The 24,329-nt window shown below is 34.4% G+C and overlaps 1 protein-coding gene across 1 annotated transcript in view; it reads left to right on the forward strand.

Annotated features, from left to right (window-relative positions):
• Positions 1-879: 879 nt before the first annotated feature.
• The window catches only part of LOC145278337 (monocarboxylate transporter 9-like), a 31,559-nt gene continuing 8,109 nt past the window's right edge, over positions 880-24,329 (forward strand). The window contains exons 1-6 of the mRNA XM_080130630.1: positions 880-1,197; positions 3,270-3,416; positions 6,145-6,411; positions 11,746-11,843; positions 14,504-14,693; positions 21,532-21,801. Of these exons, the coding sequence (XP_079986756.1) occupies positions 900-1,197; positions 3,270-3,416; positions 6,145-6,411; positions 11,746-11,843; positions 14,504-14,693; positions 21,532-21,801 (1,270 nt within the window). The 5' untranslated portion in view covers positions 880-899. The remainder of the gene's footprint in view (positions 1,198-3,269; positions 3,417-6,144; positions 6,412-11,745; positions 11,844-14,503; positions 14,694-21,531; positions 21,802-24,329) is intronic.

Here is a 24,329-nt window from a genome sequence, read left to right on the forward strand (position 1 = left end):
TGTTTTAGATTATCGCAACATTAGCCCACCTTTGATTTCCCGCTAGCAAAGACCGCTAACAAAATCTTGGCCTTCTGGACAAGATCAAAGTGTAGTATCTGTTCTGATGCTACACTTCAGTTTTTTTTTCTCGGTTAGCTGAACGAAATCCTTCACGACTGAGACAATGTTTATTTTTGTTCCTTTTCTCCACATTATAAAAGGAATCTAGTGTCTCGAGGCAAAGTAAATAGAAACAGCAAGCCTTCCCAAGATTTCACGCCCTTTCATTGGATAGCTTGTTGGTGTTCTTCCTTCTCGCTATGTCTACATTGGCGTTTACAATAGTATTATTATATACTCACTGGGAACTCTCACACAAGTCATCATCAGAAAATAATCACTGGTAAATAATCTGTGGTGTTCCCTGGGATTTGTGTGCCAACGAGTTTCCCTAAAGTTCCAGTACACTCCACCTCATTCGATAATCTTTGCAAATGATTTTACGTTATTGCAACAACCATTTAACATTGATTTATCGCTGTCAGCGACTGTTGGTCTTTACTGGAATTTGAGTGACAATAAGCCTCCCGAAGGCCCCAGTATACTTCGCAATCATTCAGTGGAGGTCCGGTTAGTGCTCTCCTTTCTTGGTATTTCCATTCCTTTGATCCTTCACGACTATTTTTGTATAATATTTTATTTATTTTTTCCTTCTGTTTTCAAAAATTTTCATTAAAATTTCTTCTTCTTCTTCCTCCTTCTCATTCTTCTTCTTCTTCTTCTTCTTCTTCTTCTTCTTCTTCTTCTTCTTCTTATTATTATTATTATTTTTATTATTCTAACTGCTATCATCATCATCATCATCATCATCATCATCATCATCATCATCATCACTGTTATTATTATTGGTGTTGATAATGGTGGTGAAGGTGTTTATTCGCTATAGTTGTACTTACAGGATGTCATTCAAAAGTAAAAATTCCAAAGAATTACCGGAAGTCAAGACTGTTACTGAATCGGAGACTGAATTACGACCTCCAGATGGTGGCTGGGGTTGGGTCGTATGTTTTGCTGCTTTTATGACCAATTTTACGTCAACTGGAATGACAAGTTCAAGTGGTGTAATACTTTTAGCACTGCTTGATCTTTACAATGAATCAATTTCCAAAACTTCACTTGTTGGTTCGATCCTAGTTGGTGGTACGATGTTTGGTGGTAAGTATAAATTAAAAAACTCTCCATTAAAACAATTTAAAATATGTAAATAAAAGGACAAAAATCATTTGAGGCTATGTTATGTTGAAACGAATATAAAATAACTTTTTTAAGTTATCATTTTGTGCGGTATACAGAGTAAGAAGACAAATAGCTGTCAATGTACACAATACCACGGATAATGATGAACTTCTGTTTAAATTTACTTTTAATTAACTTTACAACATCACGGGTTGAAGAAAATTAACGCTTACTAGTATTCCTGACGTTTACTTCCAGGTCATAATGACTTCACTAATTTTTCATGTAACTATATCTGTAACTAATTGTAGCGATTGTATTAATATTGAATCCGTCAATAATTCAATAATTTTAATGAAGTTGACATAATAGTAAGACTGTCCGATAATGAGCTGGGATATAAGATTTCAATTCTAGGTCAAGTCACACCAAAGGCTTAAAATGTACTTGATGTCCTTTGCTAAATACTCAAGGTTATATGGTTAGAATCTAAGGTTATTTTATTAAATCTTGTCAGATATTTTGTACATTTCCAAAGTAGTATACGACATAATCACGTTGACACACCGGTTCCTATCAGATCACCGAAGTTAAGCAACGATGGGCATGGCTAGTACCAGATGGGTTACCATTGTGAATTCTAGGCGCTATATATGCTCTCCACCTATCTTGGCATTGTTTCCAGTCACACGCCACATCTACTTGACATTAGAATTAAGCAATGCCGGCTCAGAAAAGGCGTGGTTGGAGATTACGAAACTCTTGCCACAATAATTTTATGCACAGGCACGCCTACGGTGGGTATCCATATTCTCTCAAGTGTATCTAGGCGTAGTAGCTAATGAAAAGCGCACCTCCCGGTAGCCCTCGGTTCATGATGAACCACTATATCTGTTTTTATTTTAAATATTTTTTTTTGTAAAATGAGTGTGTGTGTGTGTGTGTGTGTGTGTGTGTGCAAGAGAACGCGCGCACGAGAGAGAGAGAGTGAGAGAGTGAGTGTGTGTGAGAGAGAGAGAGAAAGAAAGAGAGAGAGAGAGAGAGAGAGAGAAAGAGGTGGGGAGAGACAAGATCTCATGAAGACGTTCCTGCGAGAGCGAAGTGAGAACGCTCATTATCTATTTTACCAGCAGACAACGTCTATTACATACGTGTGTCGGTTGGCAGCGCAGAGACATGACCTTCCTTAAAATCAGGCCTATTTAATAAAAATGACGTCACATACTTTGGTGCAATCGCGACATACCAAAAAGTTAAGATGACATCAGTGAATGATAACTTTTGTAAAAATTGTTTCTAAAACTTAAAAAATTGCATTAAAAAATGAAAAAATGTAGCACGATTTGATTCATACTGAGACTGAATTTTATTAAAAAGATAAAAATGTCTTAGTATCCTATCAGATATAAGATACGTACTATTGTGGGAGTTTAATTCGCCAGCATTAATTGTTTTTTTTTTTCAATTATTTCTTGATAATTCAAAATGTCCAAACTAATAATTTGTAAATTCAACATTTAACATTTAAAATGTGATGACAATATTTAACTAGAGTCCTTTCTCTTCAGTTTTTATTATATACAAAAAATATAACCATTTCAAATTACGATGTGATCATAACCTTTCAACTTCCGTTATTTAATAATCAAAATGCTAGTTATCAATCAACTACAAAGAATATAGTATTTTTATTAATCATTCGTGAAAATAAAAGTTAGGTGGTATTAACCACTCCAAAAATATTTGAAGACGTATTTCTTTCAATTAATTATTTCATAATTAACTTAAATAAGTAAATAAATTAATATTGAATCAGCAAACACATCATCGGGTTACATATTTACTTAGATGAAAGCATATCTTTTATTCATGCAGTAATAATTAATTATTGAAGTTTTCACAATATAATTTAATCATGAGCAACTTTACGCGGATATATTTGATATACATAAAACTAAAATAGCTTATACATTTTTGAAGTTGAAAAAATACATGCCTAAAAGAAATTGGTATCATTATAATGCCAGCTAATTTTTTCCTGTGTATTACAGGTCCCTTGACTTCGGTGTTGATGGCTTGTAAAGCCAGCCATAGACAGGTTATTATGTTTGCGGGGATCGTTTCATCAGCATCAGCCATCGCCAGCGCTTTTGCTCCGAATGTAGAAACGCTGATCTTCACATACGGAGTTTTAGTAGGTAAGAAAATGTATATAATGTTTATTGTGTATTCTGTTTATAAAAATATCTTTTGATATATTAATATATTATATTTGTATATATAATAATATACATTATTATAATAATATATAATATTAATATATAATATATATATTATATTAATTATATATATATTTTAAAATATTTTGATTATATATATATATATATATATATATATATATATATATATATATATATCGAATCATAATATTCGAGTGAACAAACCACTTCATGTGCTCACATGAATTTAGTAGGTAAGAAGAATTTAATTATATAATGTTTATCGTATATTCTGTTTATAAAAAATATATTTTGATAGTCATATTCGATGTAATCAATCATTTTATATGCTTACATGTATTGGACAGATTTCAAAAATGAATTCCCAAATCAACCCACCTCTGGCTTAGTCTTTATTTATCCTTCTTTTCTCTAGTTGATCCTTATCACCCTTTCCATATTTTCGCTAGCTTTTCCCTTCCAAATGATTTTACAACTCCAGCCGTTCTACATCTGTAACAAAGCCACTGAGATGTATGTAAATGACCAAGCCGTGGTGCAAGCGTGACATCACATCGGGATCGAAGGAAGAGAAGGGAAAGAAAAGCAGAGAGAAAAAAACACGTGTCGACGCGAGAGGAGAAAAAGCATGTGTCGACACGACAGTGTTTTTTAACCTCGTGGCGGGCGACAGCAACTCTTAAACAAAATGCATGGCTCATTTATCCTTCGAACTTTTAACAAGAATTTTGGACGACCATATTTTCGAAACACGTGTTAGGTGGCTTAGTGTTGCAACGACTAGTAATAAATGCCTTTTCTGTCAACTAAAAAAAAAAACTCGTTTCAAATTTCTTCCCTTTGTTCCTTACATAAAAAATACGGAAAGTTATTGGGAACGTAATTATTGGGAAGAAAGGTTGTACAACGTTACACGTCTATTAATCCAAGAACTCTCATCCATTCTTTAAACGTAACTATACTATGAAAATTTCTTGTTCTGCCCTCATCTCCCCATTACTACCCAAACTGACTTATCCTCTTAGATGATCAGATCTAAGTTTGCTTAGGACTTGAATTATAAATCTATCAATTCATTCTCATATAATTTATCTCCATGCAAAGTATGTACTCAATCCTCATTGGCTAAGTTTTACCCCTATATTATCCAACGATATAACCAAAGTAACAAAAAATCAGAACAATCTCAAAAGCTTCACCATTCAGTAACAGTGAAAATTACGTAACGATGAAAACATTAAACTACGACGCATGAAATAGTTAGGGAGAAACTATTGTCATTTATAATTTTCGAATACTGTTTGTTGTCATCACAGAGAAAAACTTATCAGATTTAAAACTTGTGTTATTATCGCGATGATATGATGAATATATCTTTCAATTACTCATTATAAGTAGATGCTTAATGGGTAGTGACGGCTCATTGTAAAACTTTTGTAATTGGTGATGCTGTAGTCATTGAGATGTGGCTGGAACAACAGAAGCAATAAAAATCGAATGACAATAAAAATTGAATGACAATAAAAACCGAATGACAATAAAATTCGAATGAAATATAAAAAAGAAACCATTGGCATTTATATTTTTCGAGCTTGTTTCCATCTCTTGTCACAGAGAAAAACGTAGAGTATCGTTTTTACAAGTTGTTGTTATGAATATAACACGGCCCATGAATCTATCATATACTCATTATAAGTAGATACTTAATAGATAGTAACGTCTAATTGTAAAAAAATCGTACTGGTGACGTATTGTTTAGATGTTATTGAAACAATGGACGCAATAAAAATCAAATAACAGGATTCGATTTACTTTTTGCATCTAGATTAAGTGTTCTTTCTCAGCCAACTCCATTAGATGATGATAGAGCCTCCTCAAACGACGCCCGTTCGTGTCGACGTACTCATTCGCAAGACAAAAATGCTTGTGCACATTACTCTGATTCTACTGTATGCGAAATTGCTTTCTTATTTATTCTAACCTTATATGGAAATTACATTTTCAACCCAATTTTATGCATCGCCACATCGATATGGACACTGAATACGGACTCGACTAAGCCGAATTTAAATATAATCGTATCGATTGTATTTTCTTTGAGTTTAGGAATTATTAATACATTCAAAAGATTGTCACTTAGAAATGACTGATAGTGAATGGTTATCTGCATTTACTTGCGTTATAATACATTTGGGGACAGGTATGACCCTCCCTGACAAATAGTCGACAAAATGCAGCGTATATTTAATGAATCGTTTAACATGAATCCCTTCCAATATTTAAACACACCAGTTCTCGTCAGTTCACCGAAGTTATGAATATTGACTTTTGTTAATACTTAGATGAGTTACCATTTCTGAATACTAAATGTTGTAAAAACAAAATACGCCATCCATGTATATCAGTAGATAGCAGCCATATTGTGTGTATAAATGCTGACAGAATAGCATCATTTCACAAGGGTTGATCCAGTCCACTGTAACACTATAAAAGATGAATCTTAAGCGTTAAAAATGTATGTAATCAGTATTAAATAATCCAGAAGAAGTTAATATAGTAAAAAAAAAAAAAAAAAAAAATACACACAGGAAAAAGTAAACATTTAAAAAAGAGAATCAAAATTTGCCCATTGAGTTTTTTCTTTTTCAATTTCCTTTTTAGCTGTACTAAATTCTTTTCCTTGCAGGGGTATTCATAGCGAGTGCCTTTTTCTCTGCAAATGTGGTCTTGGGCTGTTATTTCACTACAAAGCGAGCACTTGCACTCGGGATAGCAAACAGTGGTGCAGGTTGTGGTGCCATCGTATTGCCTTATCTCACAGAGAAAAGCATTTCATACTATGGCATGAGAGGCACGTTTTTAATTATTGCTGGTATATTCCTAAACTTGAACGTCTATGGAGCGTTTTGTCGGCCACTCGAACCAGTCATCAAGCAAACATTTAAAATTCCAGGTAAGCTGAAAAAAAAAACGATATTGGTTTTCTGTCTAATGTACAGATGAAATGATTGCATTCGTGGTGATTCGAACTTTGTTTTAAATACATTTGAACATTGAATAAACCTGGTGACCCCAACATGATCAGATTCCATCTAAAATATTAACATTATCTATACAATTAAATCAATTTTATTGAATAGTTTCGTCAACATAGCAACAGGAACAAGAACATAGGAATATAAAAAGACAAGTTTATTCGGTTGGTAAGCTTTAAATAAATATAGACAATTGAGTGCTCGTTCCGACGGGGTGTGTTCAGAATTACATTTGATAGGTTATTTGGAATGAAGATCAAGTCGAATAAATGTCTTCTGTCTTCCAACAATTTTGGTCAGAATAAAACAGTTTTTGTGTAATAAAAGAATTTATTTATAGATGTCGTTCACATAGTCTGGATGTATCTCGTAGTACTCTATATTGGCGTTAAGTACTACAGCTTTCGTTCTCTATGTATTTTGTTTTGTTGTGTATACAACTACCTTTTTGTAAACTGTATACATGTAGGAGTCTTTCTTGGTGACATTTTCGGGCCACAGCAACATGATAACAAAGAACCCGAATTCATAAAGAGGATACTTACAACAAAACAAATCTGACAACGAAGAACTCGAATTCATAAAAGGGATACCTATAACATTACCAACAACAAAACCGTCTTCGAATAAAAAAAGAAAAACCCACACCAACATTTTCACACCGAAACTACAATGGAGCGACATACTTAAGATTATCTTTCAACTTGTACCACGAAACTATTTCATATAAGTCCTACAACAAAAAGTGTAAAAAAAAATTATCAGTTTTGTCGGATGCTGGATAAAAATTTTCCAAATTGTACTTGAAGAACAGTTCCATTTAAAACTAAAAAAATAAACGTGTGAGATTTTCTCTAATAAAATTATCCCCCTCCCTCAAAAAGAAATAAACGTTGTTCAACGTACAGCATTAAACTGTAATTAGTAAAATTACATCGGCTATTAGAAAATAAGAAAATATTTTTTTCTCGAATAAGTAAATGTCGTTCTTATAAAAAAATAAAAATGGATTTAGATAATGAAAGTCCAAAGAACAACATAACATACAACAAAACTAAAAAAAAAAAATTGTTTTAGCTACAAATGGATTATTTTAAGGCATTATCATTTAGATAATGAAAGTCCAGATGGAACAACAAAATCTACAACACAAACTAAAAAAACCCCAATAGTTTTAACTACAATAACTTCTTAGTGACACTCAATATGGTTTCCGTTCTGCTAGATCTACAGCAGATGTCATTACAGTTATATCGCATAGGATTAGCAAATCTCTCGACGGTGGCAATCTTTCTAGAGCAATTGCTCTTGACATATCTAAAGCCTTTGATAGGGTATGGCATAAAGGTTTACTTCATAAGATCGCTAGCTATGGTATAGCTGGAAAAGTCTTCTCAATTATTAAATCATTTCTTTCTGATAGGTTCATAAGAGTAGTGGTTGAGGGGCAAAAATCAGAAGCTCACAGTATTAATGCCGGTGTCCCTCAGGGATCCATCCTGGGCCCAACTCTTTTCCTGATCTACATTAATGATCTTCCAAATCATATCCTTACATCATTTGTAGACATTTATGCTGACGACACTACCATTTATGGTACCACATCTAAGACAGTAAACGAGCAAGTTCTCTCCAATTCTCTCTCCTCTGATCTTGAGCACGTAGTACAATGGGGAAAGGAGTGGCTGGTTACTTTTAATGCATCTAAAACCAAGCTTCTCTCTTTACATCATCAACATTCTAATCCACATTTGTCATCAATTGAAATGAATGGCTCTCGTCTTCAGGAGGCCTCAAGTTTTGACAAGCTTCTGGGCTTGACCATTACTCCTGATCTTAAATGGAACACGTATATCAAATCTGTTGCCAAGGCCGCTGGAAAAATGGTGGGATCTTTCTATCGATCCAGTAGATATCTCACTGCTGATGCTATTCTCTACCTATATAAGAGCCAGGTACGTCCAAGGATGGAATACTGTTGCCACATCTGGGCAGGAGCTGCTAGAAAGGACTTGTCCTGCCTTGATAGAGTTCAAAATAGACTTCGTAGCCTCGTAGGAGATGTCCTTTTCTCCTCCTTGCAACCTCTATCTCACAGAAGAGATGTTGCGAGTTTGTCTCTGATGTATCGTTATTTTCATGGAAAGTGTTCAACTGAGCTTCAATCTTTGGTCCCCCCTCGCCAAACTTTCACAAGAAACACTCGTCTAGCTGTAAACACTATCAATAATTTCCCCCACTCTTTATCTGTGGCTAAACCTAAACGTAGATTCCATGAACAAAGCTTCTTTCTTAGAACTGCACGCCTGTGGAATTGTCTTCCGTTTTCCTGCTTTCCGGCTGACTACAATATGGTTGTGTTCAAGTCTAAAGTAAATAAGTTCTTGATGAGCCGTTCCATATAAGTTATTAAATTTACCAAATTTTCATTACTAATGATTACTATATTGACCAATTTCTACTGTACACTCTTTAACCCTTATCCTTGAGTGGCCTCTGGGCCTTGATAATGTGGTGATGCCTTTGTAAAAAAAAAAAAAAAAAAAAAAAAAAAACTACAAAATCAACAAATCTAAATGGAAGACCGACTAGAAAAACATTAAGAATTAGATATCAAAAGCTTAGACAATAAACAACAGCAACACACTATATGGAACACCGTGGGGACTTTTACCCACGTTCACGATGAGGAAAAACTTTTGACGCTTTCTTTAGCTAGTATAAATACGTTTTCAACATCGTTTGTGAAGACTGGCCTGGTGCGAGAAAGTTTGACTACTTTTATGAAAGTTAGGAACTGCTGAACACAGCGGATTCGTATAATATATCCTACTAAAATTAAATTCGAATTCGGAATTCGCGGAAAACCTGAAGTTACTATCAGAACTTTCCAGCCACAATACTTCACTGTTCACCAGAAAGTGGATATGTTTTAATTTACTTAAGTGGCACGACAAAGACTATTTAGTGTTCGCGTCAATCATTATTATTATGTCTTGTTTGTAGTGAGCAAGCGTAAAAATCACGTTTTATATATTATTTTAAATATGCGTATCTTTTTACATTAAAATGAATTTTGTGATGTCATAAACATAAAGTGTAGTATCTGTTCTGATACTAGACTTTATCTGTTCTGTCAGTGAAAGAAAAATTCAATTTTTTACATTTTTATTCATATCCAGAATACATTGGAATGAAACTAACTTTACTCTCGCGAGAAGGACAGCAACAAGGATACCCTCAATATAAACACATGTCAGTACTCTAAACAAACGTTATTCGATTTTGGAGTATATATCATATTTTAATTTACGTTTATTCGATGTGTCGTCGTTTATCAGTTTCTGGTAAGTGTAAATCACAATGAACCGCTTACGACTCTAATTCCGTCGTAGATGTCATCGCATCAAATCACACTTTTTTATTGCCGGTTAGGAGAGCCACCTTTCAGCCATTGTGGTGTCTATTGGTCGTCTATCTTTCAGTCAAGATGGCTGGATGATTACTTTTCGACTTGTCAGCCGAATTAAACGCATCCACCACTCAGATCCCTCATTGTCAATAATTGCGGATACTGTTGGCGTTGTTGTTCTTTTTAAATCGGACCTAGGTGCTTATATATTATTGGGCTCAAATGAAAATTGAATTCTAATAAAAAGCACATTACTATACTTAACGCTATATGCAAACACGTCCTCACGAAAATGAGGAAAACTTATGGAGTAGAATTTTTTATTCAAAACAAAAATCAATTTTCATATTTTGCTGATCCGCCATTTATTATTCCTTGATTAAATGAGAGACTAACTTATCTCTCTCTCTGATTTACAAGATTTTTTTTGCCATTGTGGCGAACCGGCAAAATATGAGAGAATTAATTTTTATTTTTATTAAATTTTTATCCGATAATTTTTTTCTTAATTTTAGGTGTAGATGCCTACTTTTATCTGATACATAAGTATAACAAAGTGTTTTCCTGTTAATTTATTCGTAACTGCGATTTACTTGTATTCAATAGTATATAATAACCCGAACTTTTTCAAAGAGCTCATGAAAACCCTGTATCAGGATTGTTTGATCTGCCTGTAATCCTCTTTATTGCTCGTAGCTATTCGGCAAACCCGTAAGATTGCAGATTTTTACCTCTACAAAAAAAAAAAAAAAAAAAAAAAACGCAAGGCTCAGCGGTTGAGTACGAAGTCGGGGAAGGTTTGGTACAGTAATGAATGAAACAGAAGAAATGTCGCCACTTTCATTTTATTAATTTGTCGTTTCGTGCCAGATGCGTTTTTGCTTCCCACAGGTAGAGAGAGAGAGAGAGAGAGAGAGAGAGAGAGAGAGAGAGAGAGAGAGAGAGAGGGAGAGAGAGAGAGAGACGAACAGAGAACAACGGGTTCTGCTGCTGGTTCCTCCTGGATTTTCACCAGAGCCATATTATCCGGGATGCAGCTCTTATATCGTTTGATACCAAACCGGTCCGCTATGGATATTTAGAAAAAGGGAATTTTTTCCTCCTAATTATAAATTTGTGAACACAAAAGAAAGAACATATGTTTTTAAGAAAAACAAACATGGTTATTCAACATAGAACGCACACTGACTAGGAAGAAGTAAGTCGTTTCTTCGGTGAAGGCTGCTATGCTGAAGCGCCCACTACCTCGTCAGTTTCTACGGCGAGAATTGATGAGCTGTTGCGTCCGGTGGACGATAGCAGGCGAGAGAGAGAGAGAGAGAGAGAGAGAGAGAGAGAGAGAGGGGGGGGGAGATCTGTATTGCTCGCCGGTAGTGTTCTCTCTGATGACTGACTGTAGTTCCCAAAAGGGATAAAGAAGTTCTTTAGGAGACAGATGAATCAATGCCCTTCCACCAGCTGATTGGTCAGTGTGTGGTTGAATCACTTAGTGGGAGAAAGGTGTATTGGTTCACAGTAGAAAATAGATTATTATTTTATTTTCTGCAACAGGCGTCTTTGTCGGGAAGCAGACTTACAGACGACATAGCGCTGTCCAAACACCGCTCCTATTACGGCGAGGAAAAGCTGGATGGGTGTTTAATTATTACGGCGAGGAAAAGCTGGATGGGTGTTTAATTGGTTCAATCAGTCTATTGCAATATGTATAAAATTCAAAATGTGTATAAAGTAATTTTACTGTTAATGTTAAATAAACGACCGATATTTTAATAAAGTCCAACCAATGAGAAAACACAATATTCAATGACGTTTCCCATGCAATTAATCTTTACTATTTTAGAAAGTCGACGGAATTCTTCAGACGGAAAAAAATCAGTGACAAATCTTGGCTTCATACCTGAAGATGAAATCATCAGTGATGCGCAGTCAGAAAAGAGTGTAAGGATTTAAACCTTTTCTTTTATTTGATACTACCTCACCTGTTTCCCGACATTGCCCAGGAAAGTATATTAACCTAAAACTCCATGAATCAGTGATACGTAGTTAGAAAAAAGTGTAAGGATTTTACGCATTATATATTCATGTTTCTTTTTATATGATACTATCTGACTTGTGTCCCGACATTGCCCAGGAAAGTATATCAACTTAAGAAGCCCAATGGTTCAAAGTTAATGTATTTAATTATTTGCTGTCTATGATTGTCAAGCACGAAGGCACATATAGATATCAAGCAGAAAAGTAAAAGAATGAACTTTCGATTTGTACCAATCTAGAGTACCTCGTTTTGGGAAGCTGAATTTATCCACATAATATCAATCCTGTATGTAAGTTTGACGTCCTCGTGGAGAAGCAAGTAGATAAGAGCTGATCTCCAATTAGCAGCTTATCTGCATTTCCCGACTTTTGGGTCACTATTTAAGTCTAGGAACTGCCATAAAATATATATTTAATTTTCGAATAAACTAATTCAAAGTGCTGTATCTGTTGTGTGGTCGTCCGTCACGGGAAATAAATCCTTTTCGACCGATGCCATTTTTATTTTTGACTTAATCTAGAATTTTCCGATTTGATGAGCTTAATTTATGAATTTAATTAACTTTGCTTTTAAATTGGACCCTCTTGTATGGAGACAAGTTAGTAGCGCCGATCTCTAAATAGCAGTGTTTCTTGTACCTCCTGACGAGCGAAGTGTATTATCTCTCATGAAACATATTTTTGCTTTCAAATAAATAATTCAGAGTTTAATATCTGCTGCGTGGTCATCAATTGGAGAAAAAAAATCCTTTTCGACTATGGGAAGTTTTAAATTGTTGTCCCAATCTTGAGTGCTCCAATTTGGAGAACTGGATTTTCTTATTATTCTCCTTTTGAGGAGACAAGTAAATAACGAAACTTTCATTTTTGTATTGCCCGACCTTCGAGTTATGATCAAAATGTCAGAACTGTTATCTACCGGGTTTGAATCAATAGAGACGGAGAGTAGAATGTGCTTCGCTTCAAATTTGAAAGAAAGGGCACTCGCTCGTCCCCTGAAATAGTGACCTAGCTTGAAGTAACCTTGAGAGAAATATTAATGCTGTACAAGGACGAATACTATTATATATATATATATAGAAATATATATATATATATTCATATATATATATATAGTATTCATATATATATATATATATATATATATATATATATATATATATATATATATATATATATATGAATACTATTATCACAATAATATCTCTTGCTTAGCCTTTTGGTCAAGATCAAAGTGTAGTATCTGTTCTTCAGATGCTGCACTTCATTTTCTTGTTCTCTTTCGGTGGAGGAGAAATCCTTCACGACTGAGACAATTTTTATTTTTGTACCTTTCTCCACGTTAAAAAAACGACCCTGGTGTCTAACTCTGTCCCGTGGGGAGGCATAGTAAATAGGTACTATATATATATATATATATATATATATATATATATATATATATATATATATATATATATATATATTTCAGAGTGTTTGTCTCGTGTGTACATATATGGCAGAGTGTATATTGAATAGTGGTGTGCATATTTATCGAATACGTGTTTATTGCCGTTGACATATGACGGGATACATATTTACAAGGGAAATACATATATAACAGATGCTGAGACATTTATTTAGTTCTTCGTAACACAGATAGAGGGGAGAGTCATTATTGATGATGGTGGTGGAGACAGAAATTCAATATTCAGATAAATTGGAGATGTGCCAAGAAGATGAGTCAAAGTTTTTCAAAAGACTGATTACACAGGATGAAATCTCGGCCCATCACAATGATCTAGAGACCAAAGCCCATTCAATGCAGTAGAAGCACTTGGACTCACCACCTCCAAAGAAGGCAAGGGTGCAGCCCTCCGCTGGAAAGGTCATACTCGCAGTCCTCTGGGACCAGGACGGAGTAGTGATGACAGATTTGCTGGCAAAGGGTACCACAAGTACAGGAGCCTATTATGCTTCACTTTAGAGGAAATCAAGATAAGCTATCAAAATCAAGACGTGGGGCAAGATTAGCAAAGGTACCCTCCTCCTGTAGGACAACGCTCCGGTTCACAACTCGCATGTCACCAGATCAGAAGTACGGGCGTGTGGGTATGAAATCGTTCTCCATCCTCCCTACTCTCCTGACCTTGCACCCTCTAACTTTCACCTCTTCCCAGCCATGAAGTTGTTTTTGAAAGGAAAGCGTTTCCCAGATAATGTAGCCTTGATTTCTGAAGTCATGTCGTGGTAGGAGGATCAACCTGGGTGTTCTGCAAAAACGATCTCCATAGCTACATCAAACGATGGGAGAAATGCATAACTCTAGGTGGTTCCTATGTAGAGAAAGATTAATAACTGTGCCAAGTTTTGTTGCTCTACTCCTTTGGGTAGTGGGTCAGGGGCATTACTTATTGCACGCCCCTCGTATATATGAAATCAATATATATATATATATATATATATATATATATATATATATATATATTTAGATTAAAAATTTTGAAAGAAAACCTTGTGTTAACTAACTAATTGATTTCTGTTTTGAATAATATTTAACACTAGTTTTGTTGAATTAATTATAGGTTCCTTCATCCGAACATATCATTGAAAAAATCGAAGAAATTCCCAACACATTGCAGATGAGAAGACTATCTGCTTTTTCAGAGAAAGTGCCGAGTGATTTTGGAGAACTTAAATCCATCTTTGGCGATAGATCGATGTTCAAAAATAAATATTTTTATTTATTACTTTTTGCGTTTTTATTTTGGGCAGGTAAGTCGTGAGTTACTTCTTTCTATTTGCCATTTTCTTTGATATGTTCTGCTCTAGTCGATAGTCTTTTAATAGATTATGTGCGATTGTAGATAGCTGGATATGTTTTACGGGAATAATACCCGTCTCAATTTTGATCTAAGGAACTAAAATACTACTTAAATGTCAGAGACTAGCAACAATAAGTGTTAGGTGGATAGGTTCTTACCAAGAAAAATAGCAATTTTCATCTTTTGACAGAAACATCGTTTGTGAAATGAAAGGACAAAAAGACAAAATAACGGAAACATTTGTTAAAAAGCCGCTGAAAGCAAACCTAAAGTCAAATTTCTACTCTCCTTTCTCCAACAGAAAAGTTAAACAACACATTTAAGTTTCATTACAGTGATTAAAACTCGTCAAGAATCTTTATTTCGACTTTCCTGAAAATATATTACACTAGCAGGAAGGTCGACGTTGTCCGGGATGGAATGATGATCAACGAATGTTTCACAATCCTATATTTTTATTTTCATGATTTTGAATTTCGCAAGTAAAGGCTTAAGCTTAAGGAGACATTGAAATTCAAGGAATCATGTTTAGTTGATGTCATAATCACATTATCTAGTGTTTTTACCCCGTGGATTTAAATTTAAATCAGGTAAAGTTTGTAGCCACAGGATAAAAAAAAACTAAAGAATCTTTGTTCAGTTTATATGAAAGTGCTCAATAATGAATTAATCAATCATAAAAAAACATACTTTGGCTACACATTTGTAAACCAACTGAAATTCGTGAAACCGCTTTCTAAGTATGACTATGAAGATGTAAATGAAATAACTGTGGTCCCGAAGGATAATAACTATTGATGATTACATGATATAGCATTTAATATTAAAGTATTGCTATTTTTATTTTCATTGTTCTTTTTCTATTTTATACATTAAAGCATCGAATACAAACTGATTTATTATAGTTTTTTTCAAAATTATATTTTACTTCGTTTACCTGGAATACTATATATATATATATATATATATATATATATATATATATATATATATACATATATGTGTGTGTGTGTGTGTTCATATGTTTAAGGTGTGCGTGAATGTGCATACGTGTTCTGTTATATGCGCCATTGAAGCCCATAATGTAATTGAGATATGTTTTCTTTTAAAGAAAGTTTATTTCTTATATTTTCATTAATTATACTCTGATGCTCATCTTATTCAGTTTACTCTTTTTAATTTTGTAATGTTATGTATATTGTTAATTATCTATTTTTATGTGTCTATGTATATATATGTAAATCAGTGTATATATATACACTGATATATATATATACACTGATATATATATATATATATATATATATATATCAGTGTGTATATATATATATCAGTGTACGTATATATATCAGTATATATAGCAGTGTGTGTATATATATATATATATTAGTCTATATATACATTTATATATCAGTGTATATATATATATATATATATATATCAGTGTATGTATACATATATATATATATATATACAAGAGTTACAAACATTTAATTTCCCAAAAGTAAAACCAAAAAGAAGTGGATTGTCCTTAATACGCGGACTTTCTAAAAAAATACTTTCCTTTTCATCAGAGGGGAGGTATTGGCAAAATGCGGAATCAGATTTTGCTTATAAAGTATTTAATGAAACTGAAACTGCGCTGTAGGGCGTACTTGCTAAAAGTTAAAGAATAAAAACAAACAAAAAACAAAAAAGAACAGCGAAGCAGAGGAAATAAGGGGGAAAAAATGAAAAATGATTTTACATGAATGGATGTTCGGTTGAAGAGTGGAAGATCCAAGGACGGTAAAATCCAAAAGTGTTCGTAAAATTGGAGTTTCCAGATGTAAAGAATCCAAAGGAATCCCGTTACTGGGAGATCTTTCGAGGTCATCCAAAAAACAGAATTCCGGGAAATAATTCACAAATGGGTATAAGAAAAATAAAATAAAATTGGTTCAATGTATTATTATGAAAAGAAAAAGAAATTGTACGGAGAATGGATAAGTGGAGAGTTTTCCCCACGCTACTACCGAAGCTAATTTGAAAATAAGAAAACACACATATATATATATATATATATATATATATAAAATATATTTTAGTCATCGACATACAGTCCTGTTTTGTTGTATCACAACTCATCAGTGGCGCTAGACTATCACCTTTCCCAAGTCGAGGATCGAACCTAGAACCGTCGTGATGACAGTCGGCAGTTCTTTCCCTCGACCACGGAAGCGGTGCCCGCAACTAATCTGTCCGAATGTCTATTCAAATAAACATCCGTCCGCCACTCGTAAAGTGCTCAAACGTTTGTTTGCAAGCAAACCGCGAGCTTCGCATTTTTCAGCCAAATTAAGTAGCGAGTGAGATTATTTACGATAGTGCTCTACCCAAGGAGGGGGGCTATATAATATATAAAATATATATATATGATGGACTCTCCGTCGATTTCGACGTATGAGGTTCCCCCATAACTAAGTTGCTTGGAAATCCACACGGATGATTTGTTTAAAGTGGTGAACGCTTTGTGTAGAACCAACCACCCTCTTTGGTAATACTACTAACCGATTCTCGCTAGATGACCGAAGGTAAGCAACGTTCAACCTGGCCAGTACCAAAATGGGTGACAATTTGGGAAGTTTAGGCGCTGTATGTATCGCACAGTCGTACAAATTTCCCGGTTGGTATCTGGGGGCGCATTAATTCACTGGGAGAGATACACTTCTAGTTTTCGTTAAGGCATGCGTCTAGGAGAAGGAAACTGATGTAAAAACCTGCGGTCTACTGTGTGCGTGTGTACAGGTCCTCTGATGTCGTAGGCGACGAAATACGTGTCAGTGGATAATTATATTTTAAAAAACAATCTATATATATATATATATATATATATATATCTTACTACATACGATTACTTTATTTTTTGCTATGAAATCTATAGATAAACCTTTTCTCATTACAAATACAACGGAAAATTACGTGAGCGTAAAACGTATCATAATGTGTATATAATCATGTCGTTTAGTTCAGGTGTATATGCGTATATGCGGTAAGTGAACCCGCGAATATAAAATATATGTCAATTTCTGTCTAGTCTCATAATAATGCTGCAATTCTGTATCTGTATAAGAGTTAGATGGTCCACATCTACAGCCGCTGACATCTTTACTTCGTTACTTTGATAAAGTTCATAGTCGACTTTGAAATCTAGTGGGGTGATCCCTTTCGTTCATTATAGAAGAGACGTTTCTAGTCTCTCTCGTTCTCTCTCTGGATGGTGCTTGAAGGTTTGTCTTTAAAGATTTTCAAGTGGTCTTAAATTTTTTATCAGGAGTGCACACACACACACACACACATATATGTATATATCTATGTGTGTTGATGAACACGTAACTCGATTTGTTCCTTTTTATTTCTCTCTCTCTCTTCCTCTCTCTCTCTCTATATATATATATATGTATATATATATATATATATATGTTCGTATAACGATTAGATCACTGTGTGACTGACGTAAAGAACATTTAAAATTAAAATGTTTCAATTCAACGTTATTTCACACGGCTAATGATAGCCTAATGGATACGGTCTTTGCTAATTGAGCCAGAGATGGCTTGTGTTGCCGAGTTCGAATCTGTCGACTGGTGTTAATCGTGAGGCCCTGCATTGAAGATTCCAGAAAGGATGAAACACTAGTGTACATAGGTATTTAATTATATATATATATATATATATATATATATATATATATATATATATATATATGGTGTTGAATTCTATTCTAGGTCTACTTAGTAATTGATCGTCACTCATCATATATGCCACGTCTTTGAGTCGTCTTACTCTCCACCGTTCTTCTCTGTCTACATGAAGAAGGTCGGCTGTTACATCGACTGAAACGTTCCGAAAATGGCGCAAGAGGAGAATAGTAGTTCGAAGAATCCAAATAATACGAAGAACTCGTCTGTCTACTACAACAAAGAAAAATTACTTCTTCGCCTTTTGGTCAAGCTCAAAGTGTAGTATCTGTTCCGGCAGATACTGCAAGCTATGACTAGCTATGACTAGCAAAGACCAGATGTGGGGGCAACCCCACATGCCTGACCTTTAACCAGCTCCCATTTCCCACCTCTCGGGAGCTGGTCCCCTTTTCCCCTTCCCCCTCCTTTCACTCCTCACATTAAAAATCGGCCTTGTGCCTAATTTGCTCGGTGGGGGAGCAAATAAATACCATCTGTTCCGGCAGATGCTGCACTTAAGATAATTTGTACCAGTCAATGGAGGGGAAACCCTCTATACTGGGACAATTATTATTTTTGGTAACCAGAGTGCCCCCTTTTTGCCTACTTTTAGGGGAGCTGGTTTTTACCTCACATTAAAAACGGCCTTGTGCCTAATTTGCTCAGTGGGGGAGCAAATAAATACCATCTGTTCCGGCAGATACTGCAAGCTATGACTAGCTATGACTAGCAAAGACCAGATGTGGGGGCAACCCCACATACCTGACCTTTAACCAGCTCCAATTTCCCACCTCTCGGGAGCTGGTCCCCTTTTTCCCTTCCCCCTCCCTTCACTCCTCACATTAAAATTGGCCTTGTGCCTAATTTGCTCGGTGGGGGAGCAAATAAATACCATCTGTTCCGGCAGATACTGCAAGCTATGACTAGCTATGACTAGCAAAGACCAGATGTGGGGGCAACCCCACATACCTGACCTTTAACCAGCTCCCATTTCCCACCTCTCGGGAGCTGGTCCCCCTTTTCCCTTCCCCCTCCCTTCACTCCTCACATAAAATCGGCCTTGTGCCTAATTGCTCGGTGGGGGAGCAAATAAATACCATCTGTTCCGGCAGATACTGCAAGCTATGACTAGCTATGACTAGCAAAGACCAGATGTGGGGGCAACCCCACATACCTGACCTTTAACCAGCTCCCATTTCCCACCTCTCGGGAGCTGGTCCCCTTTTTCCCTTCCCCCTCCCTTCACTCCTCACATTATAAATTGGCCTTGTGCCTAATTTGCTCGGTGGGGGAGCAAATAAATACCATCTGTTCTTCAGATGCTGCACTTCCATTTCTTGTTCTCTTTCGGTGGAGGAGAAATCCTTCACGACTGAGACAATTTTAATTTTTGTACCTTATTTCCACGTTAAAAAACGATCCTGGTGTTTAACTCTGTCCCGTGGGGAAGCATAATAAATAGGTACAACAAAGAAAAATTTGCCTCTGCCTTCAGAACGCCTCAGGTTCTGACAAAGTTTCTATGAACAGAGCTTCTTCCCAAGAGATTTGGAAATTCTCGTTGGTGGAACACTGTTACAGGGAAAGGCTGTCCCCTTTCCATGTAAATAAGAAGAAAATTAAATAAGTGGAAATGAGATCAGGATAAGCCTAGAATCGAACCCTGTAGGCAAAGTTAAGAAATGGAATGTTAGAAATTAAGGCTATTATTAATTCTTTTAGAAATCTGAATATTAAATATGTCAGTAAAAGAATGAACAATAAAAATTAAAAATATATTGTTAAAAAATAGGTTAGGTTAAAAAAATAGGTTATGTGAGAAAAGAAGAGACCAACCCTAGATTTCCAAATCAAGTTTGTATACTGTTAAGGCAGGAAAAGTGCTATGGCCGGCATCTCTTCAGCAATGACAACAGTACTCCATTTTAGAACGCATTTGAAGAGTATTGCATTGAAGAGTATTGCATTAAGAGTATTGCATTAGGAGTAAGGTACTATATGGAGAGATAGAATGATTCAACCGTTTTGCTTCAACTTTAGCAACAGATTGGATATAAGTCTTCCATTTTGGATCTGAGAAGAAAGTCAGTCGTAAGAGTTTATCAAAATACGACGCTTAATCAAGAAGTAAATCTTAAATAGAAAGTGAGCGTTTTGTAAGAGAGCGCCGATGCGCGTATGAATGCAGCAGCCATATACAAATGACCAAGCTGGGTGCGTGATGTGACAGCAGAAATAAAAATGTTTTTCGAGACGTGTTCGAGATGTAGAGGATTCAAGACGTATTCGAGACATGAGAGAGCGGAAATAGACGTATTACACATCTGGCCCACGGGCGGCAGGGAAAGACGTGTCCTAAACATGGCCGGACAAGGAAAAAGTACCACGTGTTCGACACGGCACAGTATTGTTAATCACATTGGATTACGAGAAGACTTTTGAGCAAGAGATAAGGCTTTATTCTGAAAAGTACCTGTAAATAAATGTCCATTGTTTAAATTGAAAAAAAAATAGGTCGAATGCTTTTCTTGTCTTTGTGTCCTTGCGACTGTCTGCATACAACGTGTGGGTGCCAAGTGTTGGCATGTAAAGACTATGCTTCAGATTTATATATATCAAATAAAAAAGCCAAACAAAATATGTTAAACAAAACCCACGTCAAATTGTGAGAGAAATATCGACGAGATACAGTATCATTATTTAAACGGTATCCACCATTCTGAAGCAGATCTATAAGATGAAAATGTACGACAAACGCTTTCCACATTAACCTAATGAATAAATATTTCTTTACGGAACTTTCCAAACAAACTAACACCGAACGAGACGTCAATTAATTGAAGATATTTTAGTATAGTGAACACTGTGGAAAAAAGGGGAACAACTATAATACAGATAATTGTTACCAAACGATAAAATATAAAATTGTTCACTGTTTGATTACAGTTATTTTGGGGATAATTATTTGTATCTTTTTATTTTTGTTTGTTTTTAGCTATACTGCACTTTTGCCAAAACGATTTTTCACGTTTAAATGACATTTTTTTTCTTTCATTATCTTCTCAGTTGGCGATTCGTTGATCATATACTATCCATCATATGCGGAAAGTGTTGGACTAAACAGACAACAAGGTGCTCTGGTGGTTTCAGTGTTTGGGGCCATGTTTACTGTAAGCCAAATTATTGCAGGAATCCTTATCGATGTCTTTCACGTACCAAACAGTTACCTGTTTTGCGCGACTTTATGCACTATGTCTTTGAGCATTGCGTTTATTCCCTATTGTCAAACTTTTGAAACAATCATTTTAGATGCTGGAATAATATCTATGAGTTATAGTAAGTATTGCCCCTCACGTTTGATATTTCCAATATATTATGTATGATTTATTCTGATAATGTTGTGGTAATTCGATCTAATTCGTTGACTTGCTAATGACCTCCTTCGTGAAATCGCGGCATACAAAAGAGTAAAAGTTTTAGACATTTCATTCATAAATGATTTCAGCAATGAGATTTCTTTCAATCTCTAAAGTCATCAAGCATGCAGAAAAATCACACACACACACATAATTTTGGAAGATTTTTCAACCTTTAAAACTATATATATATAAAAAAAATGTTTTCATCCCAAGTCACTCGATGAAAATTGCTATAATGTTTTGCAATCACTGTATTACTTTGATCCCAAGAATTCATACAAGTCATTATATTTTTAAGGACTATCAGCTGTTTACCATGAAAAACTGTTTTGAGGATTTAATATATATATATATATATATATATATATATATATATATATATATATATATATATATATAGTTGTGTAGATTGGTTTCCTAAAGGTAAATCTAATGAAACCTGCGTGATTATTAAAAAGTGCTTAATGGAGGGTAGCTGGTATATAGTATGTTTATTATACAAACATTATTGGCTACATATGTGCATACATGTTTTAGTGGAATCCTAATTAAAGGAGACCACTTCATCATTTTTTTTTTTTTGGTCTGATGAGGTGATCTTCTTGAATTCCACTCAAACATGTACGTACATATGTAATCAATAACGTTTATATAATAAACATACGATATATATATATATATATATATATATATATATATATATATATATATATATATATGTATAGTAATTTTTAAAAATATATATGGCAGTTAAGCTCTTGTATTATTTATTTATTTATATATTTTATAAGCGATTCCGTTTTTTTTTCACTCTCTGGGTGCTTTAAAGGGTTGGGTAATCTACCCTTTGTTTATATTCTAGTCGCCCCCCCACATTTTTGGGACGTATTATTTGTAATTAATTTATTATTTAATTATTTATTTAAATATTTTATATTATATGTAATATATATTTTTTATATTATATATATATATATATATATATATATATATATATATATATATATATATATATATATATATACTAGCAAAAGTACCCGTCGTTGACTGGGATCAAAAACAGCCTACAGAAAATGGACTCTGATTTATGGAAGTATGGTAGGTTATGAAAAGGAAGGGTTGTAAATTTGGGTTGAATTTGGGGGTATCAAAACCAAAGCAATATATGACGAAAGTAAAAATAAAATAGATAAACCCCATAATCTATTATAGCATACCTGTTCACCCCATAATTTTATTATACCATATTTCTTCAAACTGAAACAAAATTATCAAAGTATACTTACGCAGATAGATATGAAAAGTCTTTATTAAAGTTTGTACCTATTTCCATACTATTTAAGTTAACTTATCAAAGTATTATTATGTACATCTATATCAAAAACACTTGTAAACGTTTTTTTTTTAATTTTTAAATTTTTTATTTCCATAATTTGTGGACCAGGCGCGTACGCAGACCCCACCATTTTAATGAATCATCATTATGCAAGATCAAACATATCCATTTCTGTGTCTCGATGCATCTTCTATCATTATATGTGATCAGTTTTCTATAATAGTCAACCATATAGGAACCTATTCGTGACCAGACACACACGTTCAGCTTATATATATATATATATATATATATATATATATATATATATATATATATATATATATATATATATATATATACTTTTTCAAACGTTTATTGCAGATTAGTAAAATATCAATATTTCACTAAATATACGTTACAACAAAATGAAAATTATATCATCAAATGACTCCTTTAAGGTTAATATTTCCAAAAATTTTATTCAAATTCACGAAGTTATGACATTTTATTCTTTTATCGAAGAATTTCCATTGTCCCTCGCTTTAGTGCAGATCTCTTAAAATGTTGTTTTAAGGCAAAAATACAATGTCTTATCTTGCAAACTTTTTTCTTTTTTATATTTTTCTGTCAAAGAATAACAAACAAAAACATATCCTAGGTATGGGCCTCATATAAATTAATTATTTATCGGCATATCCACCATTTTTTAAAAATAACTTAAAACAAACTTTTGTCCACCAAGGAAGCCAATTCTGTGATCTTAAAAGGAGTTATGGCTCTAGCAACATCAACTATTCTCCTCCACAATGCATCTTTGAAGTGAATTGCTTTCTTCCCTCATAAACTTCTCTTTTTAATATTGACCAAAGATATTCAATGGGGTTAAGGTCCGAAGAACATGGTGGTCAGGTCATGAGAGTTTCCCCAACGAATTCCATAGATTCAAGAAAGGATGCAGTCGCCCTAAGGAGAATGGGGCGGTACATTGTTATATATAAAAATCATCTGAAAACGACGTGACAATGGTAGGTCATCTTTACATCATCTGGTGCCCAGAATGGTCAAACCAACTTATTCCCAATGATTCTCGCCCAAAACATAATGCCTCCACCTCCTTGTTGGCGATG

The sequence above is a fragment of the Euprymna scolopes genome, chromosome 6, assembly GCF_053919585.1.
Source record: "Euprymna scolopes isolate OS-2025 chromosome 6, ASM5391958v1, whole genome shotgun sequence".
Classification (NCBI taxonomy): domain Eukaryota; kingdom Metazoa; phylum Mollusca; class Cephalopoda; order Sepiida; family Sepiolidae; genus Euprymna; species Euprymna scolopes.